Source organism: Panulirus ornatus, chromosome 17, assembly GCF_036320965.1.
Source record: "Panulirus ornatus isolate Po-2019 chromosome 17, ASM3632096v1, whole genome shotgun sequence".
Lineage (NCBI taxonomy): Eukaryota > Metazoa > Arthropoda > Malacostraca > Decapoda > Palinuridae > Panulirus > Panulirus ornatus.
Genome location: NC_092240.1, coordinates 7670498 through 7692657, shown reverse-complemented (window position 1 = coordinate 7692657; position 22160 = coordinate 7670498). Strand labels below are relative to the sequence as shown.

Genomic DNA, 22160 nt, shown 5'->3' with positions numbered 1-22160 from the left:
TGACCCATCCGTCAGCCTCAGTGGAAGGTATTATAATGATGCTAAGGTCATCTCGTGACCTGACCTCGGTCATTGGAAGACAGTTGGTAACCTCTCCACGTCCACACCTGCAACACCTCGTTCAGCTAATGACCGGATATAACTCGTGCATACGTTTAAGTACACTTAATTAGGATAACATCCTCTTATTAAGTTGAATAGTAAATGTCATTTTATATATATATATATATATATATATATATATATATATATATATATATATATATATATATATATATATATATATACACACACACATACACACCAGGAAAGACAATATCTAATTTCCACAGAAGTGAAAACTGAATAAGTGACCCGTAGCGAACAGTGATTTACACTGTGAATGCCAGTGACCAGCAGTAGTTCTTCCCAAACGATTATCATCAGCTAACAGTGATGCAGTGATTTCTTCATCAGCACTGATACGCTGATGAGTAACAGTGACGTCTCACTGTCATATACAGTGTCTTAGTGTTGCAGTGTAAAGTGAACGGTTGGTCATCCCTCCTGGTCGTCTGTGTAACACTGTACCGATCGTGTTGGTACGAGTCAACAGGTCCACTGCCGGAACCTGAAGTCCCAGATCTGTGTAGTAGTAGTAGTAGTAGTTGTAGTAGTGTGGTAGTAGTAGTAGTGTGGTAGTAGTAGTAGTAATAGTGTAGTAGTATAAGTAGTAGCAGTAGCAGCATCAGTAGTAGTAGTAATAAGAGTGTGCTAGTAGTAGTGGCAGTAGTAGCACTACTACTACTACTAGTAGTAGTAGTGGTGGTGGTAGTAGTAGTAGTAGTAGTAGTAGTAGTAGTAGTAGTAGTAGTAGTAGTAGTAGTAGCGTACCAACCCCCCCCCCCTCTTGTATCATACAACACGTCATCAACCTCCCGCAGTAAAAAGTGTTGTAGAATGCTCCTCCCTTCCTTCCTTCCCTCTCCACCACCACCAGTCTCTCCCTCCTCCATAGGTCCAGCAGCAGCAGGGAGGGAGGAAGGAAGGGAGGGATAGGGGACGGGGGGGAGGACGACCGGGAACCTGATCACCACTTTGATCGTGGACCATCGTCTGCATCCGGATGTTTATGATCTCAAATTACTATTTCTTGCCAAACAAATCCCCCCCCCCATACACAACACAATCGTAAACAAAAGAGAGGGGGGGGCGGTGTTTGCCATTGTCACGACTGTCATGGATGATTGGGGGGGGGGGGAGGAAGATTCGGCCATTGACTGGGTGATAAGAGATGTACAAAGATTGGGTGGTTGGGGGGGGGGGTCACTGATTAGGTCAGATAAACACGAGAGTCATATGTCAATACGTAACAAGCTGGTTCACTGGTGGATGGTGTGTGTGTGGCACATATGGGTTTAAATGTCTGTGTGTGGCTGTGTTATATGTATTTGTGTACGTGTGTGTGTGTGTGTGTGTGTGTGTCTTACATATGTGTTTAAGTGCCTGTGTGTGGCTGTGTCTGTATATATATGTGTTCAAGGGTGTGTGTTTGTCTTTAAGTGTCTGTTCGTGGGGATGTATGTATACATATGTATGTGTATGTACATGGGTGTGTGATACGTGTATAAATGGCTATTCGTGGATATGTTTGTGTACATGGTGAGTGTGTGTGTGTGTGTGTGTGCAGAGAGAGAGAGAGAGAGAGAGAGAGAGAGAGAGAGAGAGAGAGAGAGAGAGAGAGAGAGAGACTACTTACGTGTATAAATGGCTATTCGTGGGTATGTTTGTATACGTGTATGTGTGTGTGTGCAGAGAGAGAGAGAGAGAGAGAGAGAGAGAGAGAGAGAGAGAGAGAGAGAGAGAGAGAGAGAGAGAGAGACCTCTCACACAAACAGGTTCGAGAAAAATAAAACAACCTGTATATATATTTTTTTTTTTACCCTTTGGATAGTATATTACAAAACAATATTATCTGAACACTTCACCATCGAGATGCAGCAGTTAAGTCAGTCATGGCCACCTCTTGGTGGTGGGTGGGAAGGAGGAGGAGGAGGAGGAGGTGGAGGAGCAGGAGGAGCAACACCAGCAGCAGCTCCTCCTCCTCCTCCAGCCCCTCGCGAGAACTGTTGTATTTGAAGCATTTCTTCCAAGGACAGACGGTGGTTTGTGGAGTGACATACACAATAAACGTATCGGTAGGTCCGTACGGGGCGACTACCGTCCTTATGACGTATCTACATAGAGAACATTTCTTTTTTTTTTCTCCAGAAGGTACTTACTATGTACAATAAACTGTTGATTAAAGTCTCTAAATGCTGGCAGAATAAGGGTGGAATTCATTCTTCCATTTATTTATTTTTATTTTTTTGTCCCCCACCCACACACTTAAGTTTCTCGTGTGTTGTAGGTGGGTTGTTACAGATGATAAGCATATTGGAAGAAGGAGAGGAAAGGTTATGATTAGCATGACTGGGTCATCAGATGTTGAGCAGAATGGTGGTAGTGGTAGTAGTTACGTTGTAGTAGTAGTAGTAGTAGTGGTAGTTGTAGTAGTAATAGTAGTATGATAGAAGTAGTTTAGTAGTGGTTGTAGTACTAGTAGCATAGTAAGTGGTTGTAGTAGTAGTAGTACTGTAGTGGTTGTAGTAGTAGTAGTAGTACTGTAGTGGTTGTAGTAGTAGTAGCATAGTAGTGGTTGTAGTAGTAGTAGCATAGTAGTGGTTGTAGTAGTAGCAGTGTTGTAGTAGTAGTAGTAGCATAGTAGTGGTTGTAGTAGTAGTAGTACCGTAGTGGTTGTAGTAGTAGTAGTAGTACTGTAGTGGTTGTAGTAGTAGTAGTAGTACTGTAGTGGTTGTAGTAGTAGTAGTAGTATAGTAGTGGTTGTAGTAGTAGTAGTAGCATAGTAGTGGTTGTAGTAGTAGCAGCAATGTTGTAGTAGTAGTAGTAGTATAGTAGTGGTTGTAGTAGTAGCAGTATAGTAGTAGTAGTAGTAGCAGTAGTAGTAGTAGTGATTGTAGTAGTAATAACAGCGGTGGTTGTAGAGTGCGTGTAGAGGTAGAAATAGTTGTGATAGTCATAACAGTGACAGTTGTAGAAGGCCTTGGTTATGTCTTTTTTTTTTTTGGACAGCCTTCGCTCATCCCTGACCTTGACCTCGCACGAGCTGAGGTCACCAGCGGCTGACCACTGACCTCCCCGCGCCAGTATTGCACTAACATGTACATATAATCAAGACTCGAAGTAAACAACACACACCTATCTACGGCTGGCAAATGATAGTAATGATGATAATGATAATAATAATCATAGTGATAATAATAATAATAATAATAATAATAATAATAATAATAATAATGATCATAATAATAATGAATATCCCCTTACCTCCTCCCCTCCCGTATTATTACAGCAAGTATATCTTTAGAATACTATATATATGTACAGTAGAAAGAAAGATATGAAATATATCTATATATGGACCACACATTTCAGGAGACCAAACCAACCCCCCCTCCCCTACTCTCTCCTCCTGAAACGGGCCCCCTCCTGTAATGCACGCTGTTCTCTGAAATACACGTATTGAGAGAGGCCACCTGTACGGGAGGCCAACTGTGCGGCCAGCTGTGGGGGAGGCCACCTGTACGGCCAGCTGGGAGGGAGGCCAACTGTACGGCCAGCTGGTTCAGGGGAGGGAGGGAGTGAGGGAGGGGGGGTGGGTCTCTCTCTCTCTCTCTCTCTCCAATCACGTCACAGAATATGTGGAACACACCAAAGTCACTATACGTTCCTTAAACTGCCAGCACATTGAATCATACAGTCTACGTTGCAGTTTATTTAATATTTTTTGTTTTTTTTTTACATTATGTACAGATGGGTATCAGTCAAATCCTAGCACAGTTCACCCTGCTATATGTAACTCTAGACACGCTGGCTACAGTTAGTATAAAGGCTTTGTGAAAGACAAATCACACAACATTGAGATCAGAACCCTCTTGCCCGACCTCCTCCTCCTCCTCCTCCTCTCACTCACTCACTTTACTCTTTCTTTCCCTCTCTTTCTCTCTCTCTGGGACGCGCGTGTTGTGTCCAGGCCTGCCTCTCAGGAGGGTAGGGGGGAGAGAGAGAGAGGGAGAGAGGGTGGTGGAGGTCGCTACCTAGGTAGACGACGCGTCGCGCTGGTCGCCCGTGTGAGTGGTAGTAGTGGTGGTGGTGGTGGTGGCGGTGGCGAGCGAAGCGCTGTGGCAAGAGGGCCGACCGACATGGGCGGCATCAAGACTGTCCACATTCGCTATGTTAATCCTCGCTTCGTGCAGGTGGCCGGCCGCTTGACCCTCCAGCCTCCTCCTCCTCCTCCTCCTCCGACTCTTCATTCCCTCCATCCGAACTCGCCCTCCCTTTCTTCTGTCCCTCCTCCTCCACCGTGGCTGCCCTCAGTCGTCCGGGTAGGTAGGTAGGCAGGTAGGTAGGTAGGTAGGCAGGTTGGTAGGTAGGTAGGTAAGGGTTGTTTTATTTTGTTTTATACACCTTCGCAAAACACGAAGTCTTACGGCCAACGCTTGGATCTGGGGAGAGGACGTGTTGTGCTGTGTGTATGTGGCCCGAAGAAGATGATGACGACGATGATGACGATGATGATGACGTCCCAGAGAGAGAGAGAGAGAGAGAGAGAGAGAGAGAGAGAGAGAGAGAGAGAGAGAGAGAGAGAGAGAGAGGCTGAGGAGGAGTAGGGGAGAGGTAATAATCATCTGGCTCCTGAGAACTCACAGTGAGTGAGTATGAGGAGAGAGAGAGTTGAGTTTTACGGGTGTGGCAGCTGATGCTGGTCACCCTCACGCTGGCTCCACACAAACTGACCCAGAGTTGTGGTGGTGGTGGTGAGGAGGAGTCTCCGACCGTGTGTGTGTGTGTGTATGTGTGTGTGAAAGTCCCGTTAAGAGCTCGGCGTGCAGTGCGGACGCACGCACGTCAGGAGAGAGAGAGAGAGAGAGAGAGAGAGAGAGAGAGAGAGAGAGAGAGAGAGAGAGAGAGACGTAAGAGACAGTGGCGTTCTGGTGTTCAGCTGAAGCCTGGAGACCCACTTGATGTCGGACGTGGCGGCGGTGGTCGCTGAGGCATTCAGAGGACCTGGAACTTCTCCCCGAAGTCCATGCAGTCTTGGGAGCCAGGGGTGGTCACTCCCTGCACGGGCGTGACGGCCGCGGCGCGGGAGTAGTGCTGGCTCCCCATCATGCTGTGGGAGCTCATCATGTGGCCTCCCATCTGCTGGAACCCACCCATGTGGTTAGTCACCGGTGTGAACTGTCCGTGCGTGCCCATGTGGTGGGGTAGGTACTCCATGCTCATGTTGCCGTAGTAGGAGGCCGGGCCGTAGTTCTGGTTCCAGGAGGAGCCTGGACTCTTGCTGGTGGGCATGTGGTATGAGGGGGTCTGCATGCAGTTGGCCGTGGAGACGTGGAGGTCGCCCATGGGTCGCAGACTGGTGGGGGCCCACAGGGAGGAGTAACTGTTGGTGTGGTCCGTCGTGGGCGGCGCGGACTGGAAGGACCCATAGGTATGTGTGGGTGTGGGCGTGGGCGTTGTGTTAGGGGGAGTGTGTGCGGAGGCTGGGGAGACTGAGGGAGGCTTGTAGGCTGGGGAGGCAGGGCGTGGGGAGGACTTGATGACTGGTGGAGGGGGCGAGGGCGTGCCGGGGCTCTTGATCTTCTTGGGGCGTGGGGCGGCCGCCTTGGTGCTGTCGTTGTTGTTGGCAGCTGGTGTAGTGGTGATGGTGGTGGCCGTGCTGTTGTTGCTGCTGCTGGTGCTGCTGGAGGAGCCGCCGCTGCTGCTGTTCTGCTGCTGCGCTTGCTGTCGACACTTGGCCCGGCGGTTCTTGAACCACACCTGCGGGTGAAAGAGGACACGTTAGTAGTGCACAGCGGTTCTCACCTCCGGTCTGCAAACATACGCGAGAGAAAAGGGAGGACGTGTGTACCGTAACCTTAAGCATGTGTCGTGGCAAAACCCTTGATGACCCCGGATGTTACAGGGGTCAACCTTAAACCACTGCCCGCCCCTGGGTCGAAAAAGACCCTCTCTTTAACCTCACCGAAGACTGTTGTTGACGGATGATACGATCTTAATGTACAGTGTTACCACTTTCCGTTTTCTTTCTCTACTCCTTATCCTGGGTGACCTAGAGCAAGTGTTGACCCCTGGGGGTTAACTCCCTACCGCAGGTTAGTTCCTGGTGCGACAGGTTTGGGTTGGAGTCCACCGACACCTTCCCTCGCTTCCTTCGCCTCTCCTCGTAGGGCAAGAGGTCCAGGGCATTGTGGGCCTGATTCCTCACCTCTGTAATCCGTTACCTCTATAATTCGTTACCTCTATAATTCGTTACCTCAGTGATTCGTTACCTCTATAATTCGTTACCTCTAAAATTCGTTACCTCAGTGATTCGTTACCTCTATCATTCGTTACCTCTAAAATTCGTAACCTCAGTGATTCGTTACCTCAATAATTCGTTACCTGTGATTCGTTGCCTCTATAATTCGTTATTTTTATGATTCGTTACCTCTATAATTCGTTACCTCTATGATTCGTTATCTCTATAATCCGTTACCTCTATAACCCGTTACCTCTAGCCGTCCTTTATCGCTGCTTCTTTGTATCCGGAGGCGAAGCGACCGTCATGCGTCGCACGAACGATTCTCTCTCTCTCTCTCTCTCTCTCTCTCTCTCTCTCTCTCTCTCTCTCTCTCTCTCTCTCTCTCTCTCTGCATCTATCCACAACTCTCAACCACAAGTCCCCGCCTACCACCACCACCCGTGGAGCAACGCCACTTAAATGACCTCGCTTCCCTCCCTAACAATATGAAACACACTTAGACTCTTTGATTAAGGAGGGAAGGGGGAAAAAAAAGGAAGGTGCAGCAGTGAGGCACAGAGCGTCCACACAGACCACAGCCAACACCGATCATACGAACGAACATCGTTAGTGTGTGTGTGTGTGTGTGTGTGTGTGTGTGTGTGTGTGTGTGTGTGTGTGTGTGTGTCCTGTGGAGGCAGCGGCGATCCGAGGAGCCATACGTGCGTCCTCAGCCGTTACTAAGCGGGGGTAGGGGGGATGTGTGTGTGTGTGTGTGTGTGTGTGTGTGTGTGTGTGTGTGTGTGTGTGGACCATGGGCCGGGCTGGGCCGGGCCAGACCAGCAGAGCCGCTATACTAATCCCTTGGTCCAGGCTACCAGATCCTGCCCACCCACCCTGCAACCAGGCAGCGCTGCTTATTACACCCACCCACCCACACACACACACACACGCACACACACACACACACACAACCATCCACCCACCCACCCACCCACCCACACACACACACACACACACAACCACCCACACACATCTATCCACCACACACACACCACCCACCCATCCACCACCCACACACACACACACACACACACACACACACACACACACACACCAATCCGCTCACCCACCCGCCGTCAGACACACTGAGTGAGAAAGCTGTAAATGTTGAGTGGAAAACAGCTTGAAAAAGAAGCTGTGTGATGGTAAAGAATGCTTAAGAGATGGGGAGGCCCCACATTCTCCCCGTACTGTGCATATAAGGTAATCACACACACACACACACACACACATACACACACACACACACACACACACACACACACACACACACACACACACACACACACACAAACAAACAAACAAACACACACATCTCCCTCCTTAGTTAATGATGTCGTAAGGATGAAGGAGCTAAACTTATCAATAACCACTCCACTGTCACCTACCAGGAGACTCGCCTTAGCTAAACCTTACCATCTCCTGCCGTCTCTCCCCACCCGAGCCTGATCATCCTCACACTTAATACATACGCAGTTGAAGTCACGCGAGGGTTATGCAGTCTTAAGATAAGAGAGGCGTATCCATTACACCGACCGACTCGCATATCAAACTATACGAGAAATTCTTTCCGTGAGCGAGCTAGGCCGCGCCACTCTGCTCCAGCATCAGCGGTTATCTTGAGCAGATAATTGGCATCGCTTACTTGGAAGACTTAATGCGTCTCGCCAAATGCCAAACTTAACTTATCAGTAAGTTGCGAATCCTTGCCATGATTCCCGAACTTGTATTTCAAATGGGTTTAGATCGATATTGTAAGTTCCGCCGCTCTCTGAACAGCGTGTTCATGTGAAGACCTCCTCTGCCACACCACACACACACACACCCCTCACTGTCTCGTCACCATCTCACGCCTTCATGTGTCGCAACCTCGAGAGAAGACGTGAGATCTTTGTGGTTCTCACCTCCGCTGACTTCACCAAGGCGCTCTCGGCACGACCACCTACAACATGGTCGTCAGGCGTGGGCTGCTGAGAGAACTGCCATGCTATAATAGTCGGCAGACTTCCTCAGCGAGGGTGGGCCAGGTTCCTCAACCTCCCGAGGGACCATCTCCACTTTTCCCAGTCCCTCACCTGTGGCCTTCCAGACTTACCCCCTCCCGGTGGATAGTGCATCAGTGACTCTTGCTACTTGGCATCAGCGCTGACAAGAGGTCTGCCAGGTATAGCATTCTCCAGTTCATCCTCATCGGCTTCCAGAGCCGGACCATCACAGACCACATCACTACCGGGTCAGAACTGACTGTCCTGAACGTACAAACAGCGTCGCTTCCATTCATGCCTCTTCACCCCCTACTGTCTCACAAGGCACCAGTCCCTTCAGTCCACCAAGCTTCCAGCCCTTTCCCACCCCCTACTGTCTCACTAGGCCCCGGTCACCTCCAGCCCTCGAAGCTCCACGGCGTTACCCTGGACGATGGATTAAGCTGGGAGGAATACGTCAGCACCTCTAACATTCTCCATAGACTCAAGACACCTGGCTGGATTCTCTGCCCTTGAATTCATGATCATCACAATTTTCAGTCTGCCTCAGTATCCACCACACAACAGGAGCTTCGACGAAAAGGTACAGAAGAGGGCATGCAAGACTATCCACAGCCCCTTCTTATACCACTTGTCAACAGGCGCTTAAAACACACTTAAGCCTTGTACCTGGACCTCAGGTAGAAGCTGTTGCACCGATCCCCCCCACCGTCACTAGAGATCCCTCGTCCCCAGGGTTGCAGTTCGACACCACAACCACATCGAGCCCATCCCAGCTGGTGCACAAGAAATGTCACATCTCAGTCATTGTGAACATTAGCCCGTACCTTCAGCTCACGTGTCTGTATTTGTGTAAAGACAGATTGTGTACGAATCACCCCTTCATTATACAGCCCCTTTGCCCCACAACAGCCCATGAAACACATACAGACAGGCATGCAAATGACCACAGTCATGCCCATAAACATACAGAATCACGCCCACACATACCACTTGTTAAACACACACACACACACACACACACACACACACACACACACACACACTCCGTCTATCATTACGTCAGTCACTGTCGTAGCACACACACTCAGTGTCACACACTCACTGTTACGGTCACAAACACTCATTGTTACACTCCCACGCACTCTTTGTTAAGGCCAGGCACCAACCCAGTGTTGGTAACACCCTCCATCACACACAGGCCCACACTGTGTGTCTATTGTCGTGCCCACACCTACCCACTCTGACGCGCACATCCACCCACCGTCACAACCACCACTCACCGTCGCACCCACATCCACACACTAGCGCACCCACATCCACACACTAGCGCACCCACACCCACACACTGGCACACCCACATCCACCCACTGTCACACCTACATCCACCCACTCATACCCACATCCACACACTGGCACGCACATCCACCCGCCGTCGCACCCACATCCACCCACTCTCACACTCACATCCACCCACTCGGGTCCATCTCTCCCAGATCGCCGTCTTTGTCACCAATGCGAACAATGAGTTTAGGGGATTCCCACTTGTGACGTGGTTTGGGAGAGGCTGAGGGAGTGAGTCACAGTAGTGAGGGAGTAACAAGGGAGTGAGGGAGTGAGTCGGTAGGAAGGGAAGGGAGGGAAAAAGGGCAACATGGATAGAACCAGAGACGATGATAAACGATAAAAAAACGTAGATTTTTGAAATGATGATAATTGATAAGTGTAATAATGATAATAATCTATATTAATAATGATAATCAATCAGTGCTAGTAATAATGATAATGATAATTGATAACAGTAATAATAATGATAATAATAATAATAATAATAATAATGATAATAATAATAATAATAATAATAATAATAATAATAATAATAATGATGATAATCATGATAATAAATAGTAATAGTTACTGAGAGAAAAGAACTTTTACAAATCTTCAAACTGAAGATACGAACAGTGGAATGATGACTGCAGGGTCCAGGTGTTTCAGAATAACTGGATGATGCGCCTGGAGGGCTGGAGCCCTTCCTGGAAACGTCCAGGGAACAGTAGACTGACAGCTAGGCTCTAACGAGCACCCCCAACCACCCATTACGTCTCCCTTAACTAGTACTTAACTAATGGTTCAAATGTATTACACACACACACACACACATATGTATATATATATATATATATATATATATATATATATATATATATATATATATATATATATATATATATATAATGAACTCTTATTGCCATACAGAACGCACCTTGAGAATGGGGAGAAAACCCATTCTCTTTGCGTGCAGGAAACACCAACTGAACGCCGAAAAGAGCCCACCAGTTGAACATAAAAAAGTACCTATCAGTTGAACGCCAAAATAGAACCCACCAGCTGAACGCAAAAAAGTACCTATCAGTTGAACGCCGAAATAGAACCCACCAGCTGAACGCAACAAAGTACCTATCAGTTGAACGCATAATATAACCCACAAGCTGAACGCTCTTTAAAGAACCCGTCGATTGAACGCCACATTAACCCATCAGCCGAACGCCAAAAGAGTACTCGAAAGTCTGTCACAACTCCGTTTCCCACGGGAACAAGAGCTCTCACAAGTTTTTCCTTTTTTTTTTTCTTTTTTTTGTATCCAGGTGTTCCCACGTCTAATACCATCCCTGCCGCTGGGATCCACCGCGCTCTATGGCTCTATCCAGTGTCTCAGCCTCTCGATGACATAGAGTCGGTCGGTCGGTGCTCTAGGACTGTATCTATCCACGTTTCCCAACGTTTCAACGCTACCACCACCCCTCGCCCCCCACACATCCCTACTACCCCCTGTTACTAGCGGGGGATGATAGTGCGTTACTCTATAAGGCTCTCTCTCTCTCTCTCTCTATATATATATATATTATATATACGTATATTAACGTCTAAAATGCCATCCCTATGCCGTTGGAAACCCCAGCTCTATACGACTCTATGCACCGTAACTCACCCACAAATTACCTTAAAAGAGACGACAGTCCTTCAGACACTCCTTCACCCAATCACCCTACCTCCTCCTCAATCACCCTACCTCCTCCTCACTCACCCTACCTCCTCCTCAATCACCCTACCTCCCCCTCAGTCACCCTACCTCCTCCTCAATCACCCTACCTCCTCCTCAATCACCCTACCTCCTCCTCAATCACCCTACCTCCTCTTCAGTCACCCTATCTTCTCCTCAATCACCCTACCTTCTCCTCAATCACCCTACCTTCTCCTCAATCACCCTACCTCCTCCTCAATCACCCTACCTCCTCAATCACCCTACCTCCTCCTCAATCACCCTACCTCCTCCTCAGTCACCCTACCTCCTCAATCACCCTACCTTCTCCTCAATCACCCTACCTCCTCCTCAATCACCCTACCTTCTCCTCAATCACCCTACCTTCTCCTCAATCACCCTACCTCCTCCTCAATCACCCTACCTCCTCCTCAATCACCCTACCTTCTCCTCAATCACCCTACCTTCTCCTCAATCACCCTACCTTCTCCTCAATCACCCTACCTCCTCCTCAATCACCCTACCTTCTCCTCAATCACCCTACCTCCTCCTCAATCACCCTACCTCCTCCTCAATCACCCTACCTCCTCCTCAATCACCCTACCTCCTCCTCAATCACCCTACCTCCTCCTCAATCACCCTACCTTCTCCTCAATCACCCTACCTTCTCCTCAATCACCCTACCTCCTCCTCAATCACCCTACCTCCTCCTCAATCACCCTACCTCCTCCTCAATCACCCTACCTTCTCCTCAATCACCCTACCTCCTCCTCAATCACCCTACCTCCTCCTCAATCACCCTACCTCCTCCTCAATCACCCTACCTCCTCCTCAATCACCCTACCTCCTCCTCAATCACCCTACCTCCTCCTCAATCACCCTACCTCCTCCTCAATCACCCTACCTTCTCCTCAATCACCCTACCTCCTCCTCAATCACCCTACCTCCTCCTCAATCACCCTACCTTCTCCTCAATCACCCTACCTCCTCCTCAATCACCCTACCTTCTCCTCAATCACCCTACCTTCTCCTCAATCACCCTACCTCCTCCTCAATCACCCTACCTCCTCCTCAATCACCCTACCTCCTCCTCAATCACCCTACCTTCTCCTCAATCACCCTACCTCCTCCTCAATCACCCTACCTCCTCCTCAATCACCCTACCTCCTCCTCAATCACCCTACCTCCTCCTCAATCACCCTACCTTCTCCTCAATCACCCTACCTTCTCCTCAATCACCCTACCTTCTCCTCAATCACCCTACCTTCTCCTCAATCACCCTACCTTCTCCTCAATCACCCTACCTCCTCCTCAATCACCCTACCTCCTCCTCAATCACCCTACCTCCTCCTCAATCACCCTACCTTCTCCTCAATCACCCTACCTTCTCCTCAATCACCCTACCTTCTCCTCAATCACCCTACCTTCTCCTCAATCACCCTACCTTCTCCTCAATCACCCTACCTTCTCCTCAATCACCCTACCTTCTCCTCAATCACCCTACCTTCTCCTCAATCACCCTACCTTCTCCTCAATCACCCTACCTTCTCCTCAATCACCCTACCTTCTCCTCAATCACCCTACCTTCTCCTCAATCACCCTACCTTCTCCTCAATCACCCTACCTCCTCCTCAATCACCCTACCTTCTCCTCAATCACCCTACCTCCTCCTCAATCACCCTACCTCCTCCTCAATCACCCTACCTTCTCCTCAATCACCCTACCTTCTCCTCAATCACCCTACCTTCTCCTCAATCACCCTACCTCCTCCTCAATCACCCTACCTCCTCCTCAATCACCCTACCTTCTCCTCAATCACCCTACCTTCTCCTCAATCACCCTACCTCCTCCTCAATCACCCTACCTTCTCCTCAATCACCCTACCTTCTCCTCAATCACCCTACCTTCTCCTCAATCACCCTACCTTCTCCTCAATCACCCTACCTCCTCCTCAATCACCCTACCTCCTCCTCAATCACCCTACCTCCTCCTCAATCACCCTACCTCCTCCTCAATCACCCTACCTTCTCCTCAATCACCCTACCTCCTCCTCAATCACCCTACCTCCTCCTCAATCACCCTACCTCCTCCTCAATCACCCTACCTTCTCCTCAATCACCCTACCTTCTCCTCAATCACCCTACCTTCTCCTCAATCACCCTACCTCCTCCTCAATCACCCTACCTTCTCCTCAATCACCCTACCTTCTCCTCAATCACCCTACCTCCTCCTCAATCACCCTACCTCCTCCTCAATCACCCTACCTTCTCCTCAATCACCCTACCTCCTCCTCAATCACCCTACCTTCTCCTCAATCACCCTACCTTCTCCTCAATCACCCTACCTTCTCCTCAATCACCCTACCTTCTCCTCAATCACCCTACCTCCTCCTCAATCACCCTACCTCCTCCTCAATCACCCTACCTCCTCCTCAATCACCCTACCTCCTCCTCAATCACCCTACCTTCTCCTCAATCACCCTACCTCCTCCTCAATCACCCTACCTCCTCCTCAATCACCCTACCTCCTCCTCAATCACCCTACCTCCTCCTCAATCACCCTACCTTCTCCTCAATCACCCTACCTTCTCCTCAATCACCCTACCTTCTCCTCAATCACCCTACCTCCTCCTCAATCACCCTACCTTCTCCTCAATCACCCTACCTTCTCCTCAATCACCCTACCTCCTCCTCAATCACCCTACCTTCTCCTCAATCACCCTACCTCCTCCTCAATCACCCTACCTTCTCCTCAATCACCCTACCTTCTCCTCAATCACCCTACCTTCTCCTCAATCACCCTACCTTCTCCTCAATCACCCTACCTTCTCCTCAATCACCCTACCTTCTCCTCAATCACCCTACCTTCTCCTCAATCACCCTACCTTCTCCTCAATCACCCTACCTTCTCCTCAATCACCCTACCTTCTCCTCAATCACCCTACCTCCTCCTCAATCACCCTACCTCCTCCTCAATCACCCTACCTCCTCCTCAATCACCCTACCTCCTCCTCAATCACCCTACCTCCTCCTCAATCACCCTACCTTCTCCTCAATCACCCTACCTTCTCCTCAATCACCCTACCTTCTCCTCAATCACCCTACCTCCTCCTCAATCACCCTACCTTCTCCTCAATCACCCTACCTCCTCCTCAATCACCCTACCTTCTCCTCAATCACCCTACCTCCTCTGTATCACTTAGGAAAAAAAAGAATGATATGGCAATTAGGACCTAAGGCGTAGTACGTCTATAGTACCATAGCGTTGGCCATCATGGAGTAAAAAAAAAATATATTGTTAAGCCGTAATCCTCGATCTTTCAAACTCAGAAGACGATACGTTTATTTCAAGAACCTCTTTATATTTTTTTTTCTCTCTCTCCTCCTTCTTCTTCAGGAGGCCCTACAGCACAATACAACGTCCTGGTATTCATTTCCCTTTGGTGTACAAGACCCTTTGTGACCCAAGGCGTAAATGAAAAAAGGAAAAAAAAAAAATTTATATATCTTCAGGCACGCGGCGGAGTGGAAAACCTGCCGAGTAAGACGCCCTAATTACTGCCGCGGAGGAGGTGAGGTGGTCACGCGGCCGCTCAAACTCCCGACCCCGCTCATTTGCATTGCTCTCGCAAAGATTACCCACTTTTTTTTTTGGAAGGGAGGAGGAGGAGGGTTAGTATCTAGTCTTCATCATTCAACATCACACGAGTATCGGGCAGACCAGTGCCATGGCTAAGGAGCATCAGGGCGGTTTAAAAATGCCACAGAATTACGAGCAAGGAGGGAAGGTTAAGGGCTGGCTGGGCACGCATGGCGTCCACCGTACTATGCTGCCGTTTTCTGGGGGAGAGGATGGAGGAGGGAGGGAGGGCAAGCCAGCGCTTGGGGGTCGGTGGGACGGGGTTACATTAGCCTAATTATGGGTGTCACATTACAATGGCGAGTCACGCATCAGCCGCCAGCTCACACCGACGCGCCTCCAGGTAACAAATGGTTCCTTTTTGAAAGCCACACGGCTTCTGCCATGCCCCGTCATACACACACACACACACACCGGTAGTCGGGGCCCCCGACGGAACCCAGGAGATGATGTTGCCGTCCCGGAGCTGGAGGGAAACGTGGAAAATAAAAAAAGTTTCCCTATATCGATAAATTTGGATAAAATATCATGAAGGCGAAAGATCATTTATAATAATGATATGTATTGTCAAGGGAGACGGTTGTCAACCCATTTCAGTGTTCTACCGGCTGGCCTGGCTGTTTCACACACACACACACACACATATATATATATATATATATATATATATATATATATATATATATATATATTATATATATGAGTTAGGAAGAATGCGTCGTATGAGTTACGTGTTGTGTTGTAACGTTTGCCGCCCACTTATGTCCGACGCAGAAAGATAAGCCAGCCACTAGGCCTGAGTGAAACTTGACAGCCACTGAAGTAAGGGCTCTGCGCTGCATTAAGTGGTGTTCCCGGACTCCGCCCGCGTGTGGTGACACCACGAGCGACAAAGACGCCCTATGATGAGGCTGTTTCCGCGTCCAGAAGCTTCTCGCCGTGAAGGAGCCCACGGTACCCTGCTCCCATGTGGAGCGCAATGCCTCAAAGCTGACAGAGCGCCCCCACCAAAAAAAAATATTAATCTTAGAAGTACAAAACATAATTATGACAATAATAAGAATTGGAGAGAGAGAGAGAGAGAGAGAGAGAGAGAGAGAGAGAGAGAGAGAGAGAGAGAGAGAGAGAGAGAGTTTTCTGTTGATTGAATCAAATTCCCCCCCCGTAAATTCCCCCCTTTCATAGCACCACAAGTCTTTAATTACCAACAAATCCACTTTTCATTTTCTAGAAGCAGTTCTTTTCCTCTTCTTTTCTGCCCATATATTTCTTTTATTACAAACGTCTCTTTTAAATGTACAATAAGGAAACCTTACGGGTATCACTTGTCTTTACTTTCACCAGTTTTATTTGAATTCATTTCAAGCCAAACTGGTTTTTTTTCTCTGGGGGGATGACTTACCCCATAATATTACTCCATCGAAGAAGGGGAATAGGATCACTTTTATCAGTGAGGAGACACACACACTGTTGGGAAAGAGGGGAGAGAGAGGGGCAAAGATAGGGGGAGGGGAAGAGAGTTTGTCCCCTATGTCTGTTCATCTAGTGAGGGGAGGTAGAGGAGGGAGGGCGCGGGGCGCACCTTCAGATAGGTCCTGGTGCTGGGTCGCCTTCTTCAGTTCCTCCTGACGGCGAGATAGTGTCACGTGCCCAGACAGCCCACGCCTACCGCCCTCTACAGAAAATCCAGGTGAAAGACGTCATTGTGTGATTACCTGTTGGTAATTACCTGTGTGTGTACAGTACAGGGAGGAGGGAGGGGGGGGACAGTTTTACCCTCCTTCGTGAGGGGGTGGGGGCGCCCCTATCACTTGAACTTTATCCATGAAGAGAGAGAGAGAGAGAGAGAGAGAGAGAGAGAGTGCTTGTGTACGCGTGTATGTAAAGTGAAACATGAGATTGACAGGTAGAGAGATTACAAATATTCTGTACGCATACATAGATATGTATCATGTTAAGCGTAAGTAGACACAGATCTGAATCTTTGGATTAAGTGTTTCTTTTAGGTTTTGAACACTTTGTTGCCTGTTGCTTGCCAGCCGCGAGGGGCTACCGTGAACACACACACACACACACACACCAACGTACGCAACACATTCCCTATATACGCCGTCATTTCCGTCCGTAAAACATTTTTACATATTACGTACGCCAGATCCGGTTAGCGAAGTCTCCGGACCCGCCTTCATGAACGGGCAAAAACCTCCCTGACGTCATAATTCGCATTTAGATCATTAATCCTTAAAATATTCCTCCGTGATCACTGATCATCATCGTCCAACGAATCAAATTCTGAGTCGTTGCCTCAGAGCCATGACCGACGGCGGGTCAGCAGGAGGAGGAGGAGGAGGAGAAGGAGGAAGAGGAAGAGGAGGAGGAAAGGAGGAAGAGGAAGAGGAGGAGGAAAGGAGGAAGAGGAGGAGGAAGAGGAGGGGTAGGAGGAGGAGGCCAGCCCCTGAAGCGTTTCAGCACCGGTCACAATTTTCTCCCGTGGTATGAAAGATATTCTGTCGATCCTGAAATATTCGATATTCCCTCCCTCTCCTCCCCTCTCGGTTCTTCACTACAGCCCGGACGACAGAGCTGAAAGATACTGATCATCATTACTGAGACTCGTTAGTTACACGAAGATTCCACAGAAATTATTGAGACGTTGAAATATTTCCAGAGAAATCTTGGAATTATAAGCTCTTCCTTGAGACTGTGTGTGTGTGTGTGTACGATAGACAGCGCCATTCCCTCCCCCGTAAGACAGTTGGGGCTTCGCCACAGATTCAAACCAGCCGAAGAACCAGCTGCCGACCGAACCGATTTTCCCCCAACGCGGATCCTCTTCCTCTTCCTCCTCCTCTGCCCCCCGACGCTGCTGCTGCTGCTGCTGCTCCTGTTGTAGCTGCTGCCTCCTGTTCCAGACGCACACAACAGGAAGGTGGACACACTCCTGCCACCTCTGCTGTCTCCTGTTCCAGGTGCACACCCAACAGAGGAAAGTGGACACACACATACGTACATATACATAACAGAGGGACAGATGGCAATAGAACCCACCTGTACTCGACTCTCCGGTAGATTGATTTTGATAGCGACCTCCTCCCTCATGAAGATGTCTGGGTAGCGCGTCTTGGCGAAGAGTGACTCCAGGACGTCCAGCTGAGCCCGGGTGAAGGTGGTCCTCTCCCGACGCTGCTTCCTGGCCGGCGCCGGGGTCACTGTGGAGAAGGAGGTCCATGAGTGACCTGCAGGAGGGAGGCAGGAGGAATCCTAGTTACATCCTGTGGCTGGGTGGAGACAAGTCTGGAGGCATAAAAAATGGGTGGTGGGGTTGTTGCTTGTGGTTCATGATCATATTTCTCAAGGGGGGGATATTCATGAAAGGTAACACTGGCAATAATGGCTATTGGAGGGCCAAGGACTTCGCTGGCCATGTTTCAGAGAAGCGAGTTTGTGCAGAGAAAACGTAAGGTGGGTGTTCTTACCTGTAGGGTATGGTACCGATGGGTGTACCCCATGTTCCATGGGGGAGTGGTGTCCCATGCTCAGGCCCAAGCCGTTCATGGGGTAAGGAGGGCTCTTGAGGTAGGCCATGCCTCCCCCAAGACCCCCCTGGGTCCCGAAGGTGCCGTGGTACGCCAGCCTGCTGGAGAAGGGGTCCGCCTGTAGCCAAGGACCAGAGAAGAGAACAGAAAATATCCAAATCAGTTCCAGAAATTAAGAAAAAAAATTCATACATATTTATATGATTGTATTCTGAGTTTAATTTAAAGGATTCGTTTCTTTAAACGCCGGTGCGCTTGTAACAAACCCCCGATGTACGATAGGTGCCTTAAATTAACGCCTCTCCCGCCCCCCTTATGACTATCATACTCCAATTAAATCATATATCGATCTGCGGGAACAGCGGCCGCCCGCCCCCTACCTCTCGCCCTCACCCTCCCTCTTGTACACCGATATCCCGGAAACAATTACCGACCGATGACCAAGTAATGAACCGACAAGAAGAACTGCTAGATCGGGCGGCGGCGGGCGGCGGAGACGACGCTATTACCGGCGTGAAGCCCCACGCGGTCCAACACCCTCTTCCTTTTTCCCCTCCGATACATGAGACGCAGCGGTGCCGCTACCTACCCATCTACCTACCTACCCATCTACCTACCTACCTACCTGTCTACCTACTTACCTACCCATCTACCAACAAACCTACCCACCTCTCTTATCTATCTCGCGCGTCGCGACACCCACCAGACAGACAGACAGACGGGCTATTCGCCCTCCGTCGTCTGAGGCCTACCTCGTTCCCAAGCAAACTATGGAGACCAGCGGACTCTTAACAACCCGTCATTTGACAAGCATAAGTGTCGTCTCCTCTTAGGCTATTAACGAAGAGGCTGTGTGTGTGTGTGTGTGTGTGTGTGTGTGTGTGTGTGTGTGTGTGTGTGTGTGTGTGTGTGTGTAAGGAGCCTTTGTTCGTTAGCGACGAGAGGAGGAGAGTCGCGCAGTGGACCGAACCCATAACAAACCAGATTGAAATTTTACACCTATGTACAGGACAGTTACCCCACAAGGGAAGCCTTACCCTGGACCCATCACCGATACTGCTGCTGCTCCTCCTCCTACTGCCGGAGGTGTGGTGGTTGCCAGGGCCAACCTGGGCTACCCAAAATGCTGGTGGGTGGTTGGGTGTTTGGTTGGTGTAGGAGGGTGGCTGTGACTGAGAGTTATTTCGTGTTGTTAGAGGGAATTTGGTAGTACAAGTATCGGTAATTGATTGGTTATAGAAGTACCGGTATTTGATTGGTTATAGATGTACCGGTAATTGATGGGTTATACAATTATTGGTAATCAATTGTTAATGCAAGTACCGGTAATTGATTGCACGAATACCGGCAATTTATTGCTTATACAAGTGCCGGTAATTGTTAAACAAGTGCCAGTAATTGAGAGGTTATACAAGTACTGGTAATTAATTGTTAATACAAGTACCGGTAATATTGGGTTATAAGAGTCCTGGCAACTGATTGGTTTTACAAGTACCGGCAGTTTATTGGTTATACGAGTGCCGGTAATTGATAAACAATTGCCGGTAATTGATTGGTTATACAAGTTCCGGTAATTGACGTTATACAAGCACCGGTAATTGATTGCTTATGCAAGTTACGGTAATTGACTGGTTATTCGAGCACCGGTGATTAACTGATTACATGTTACCGGTAATTGATTGGTTATATATCCCCGGTAATTTCTTGGTTCTCTAGGAACCGGTGGTCATTTGGTTGGGTTTTCACTTGGAGCCAATTAGGTTGTCTGATTCGTAGTGATTAGCTTTCAGTTCTGTAGATTGGTTGGTGCTTGTTGGTTGGTCGCCTGAACGCTGATGTTGGTTGTAAGTACCAACCCAGGGTAGTTTGGCTGTGTGGTAGCGGATGGTATGATTATGGTTGAATGGAGAAAATACTGGTTGGTTATGTACAACCAAACCTGGTGGTATAGTGTGTTTCTACGGACTGTCGAGTGGGTTATAACATTTGTTTGTGCCAACCAAGATGGTTTTCTGGTTGTGCGGACTGTGATATACGATTCTTGTCAACCAAGATGGTTGTTTTGGATTTTGGTAAGGATATATTCACACTATAGATATAACCAGGTTAGCAGAAATGGCGATAGTGCTGAGGTTGAATTGGTTATGAGGGTCTACAGGAATCTAATTTGATTGTAATTCGTCTGGACATTTAGTGGTAATTAAGACAAAAGTTCATTATAAAATAGAAATGTAATTATTGATGAATATGTTTTTCATGAGTAGCGACATGGACGCAGTCCTTTTACTTATATATTAAAACCTGCCATTATCATACTAGATCTGGAACATATCACCCACTGTGATTATCCAGTGGGTAATACTAGTGGGAGGGGAGAGGGTACTTTTGTTTTAATGGTAGTATAGCGTATGTTCGGACATTCACAGTGGGATAATGATAAAAAAAACATCATGGAACACCCCAGGTGTCTAGTGCTGTCAGTATGTGTAGGGGAAAAAAATGCTGATTATTTTAATTATACGAATATGAATATTTTATTTTGAATAAAAATATTGGAAGAATTACTTGTCGGGAATGAACTGAAATAAGTATATATATATATATATATATATATATATATATATATATATATATATATATATATATATATATATATATATATATATATATTAATTTTCTGATTACCTTTGATTATATTTTTAGAGACGCTTTTTTCATGAATTACGACATTCTATAAACATGAATAATTATCATAGCCCTTCCCTCTCATCACTCCATAACCAACTTATTAATCTGATAATAACTAAACACAACCCTCTCCCCCTCCCGATCAAAGTTTGGCAAATAAACGCACCGGAAAAGTCCAGATCGCCAGGAATGTCGTCCAGCGGAATGTTCATGGTAAAAGTTTTGTCAACAATGGTCTACACGCGACTTCCGACGGAGGAGGGGCAGCAGCAGCGGCGGTGGCGGTGGTGGTGGTGATGATGATGGCTCGGCGGTGGCGGTATACCGGGCGGGCGGTGAGGTGAGGCAAGCGCGGGGCGAGACATCGCCTCATCCCCGCCACCCGTTCGCTCACCCGCCGCCGCTGCCGCCGCCGCTCCCGCTCCGCTCCTTCATCTATCTAGACGTCCCGCTAGCGCTCCTTTCCTTTACTCCTTTTTTATATATTTTTACGCAAGTTCTACCAGCGTGTAATGCCTGCCGCTGTGTTTGACAGCTTCCTAAATGCGTATGTATGTATTAGAAATTGTATAAATAGTTGTACGATAAACGTGTCGAATTAAAACGAGGATTTTAAGATGAACCGTTGGTAATATCAATATAAGGAGATATATATATATATATATATATATATATATATATATATATATATATATATATATATATATATATTATTGTTAATTTGTCGTGTGTCGCTCGTCTAAGATTTATCATCAGAATATGTTAAGATAATTTTATGTATCCGCTTAGTTTATAGAAAAAATGAACCGCTGTATTTCGTTATGTTATTTATCTAAAAAAAATTTCGAGCGCATTCTCTAAGATTTATATGTTTTACAAAT

The 22160-nt window shown here is 48.0% G+C and overlaps 1 protein-coding gene across 3 annotated transcripts in view; it reads right to left on the bottom strand.

Moving 5' to 3' along the window:
- Positions 1-1901: 1901 nt before the first annotated feature.
- The window catches only part of LOC139754547 (homeobox protein OTX2-like), a 33457-nt gene continuing 13198 nt past the window's right edge, over positions 1902-22160 (bottom strand). Inside the window, exons 2-5 of one of the 3 annotated variants that reach the window (XR_011713902.1) lie at positions 18532-18709; positions 18104-18291; positions 3620-5862; positions 1902-3575 (exon numbers count right to left, since the gene is read on the bottom strand). Coding sequence is in view for 2 of the 3 variants with exons in the window: in XM_071671871.1 (XP_071527972.1) it covers positions 5098-5862; positions 18104-18291; positions 18532-18640 (1062 nt within the window). In the remaining variant the exon portion in view is untranslated. Of the gene's footprint in view, positions 5863-18103; positions 18292-18531; positions 18710-22160 lie in introns of all 3 variants that reach the window. The other 2 variants (XM_071671871.1, XM_071671873.1) reach the window with 2 other exon arrangements.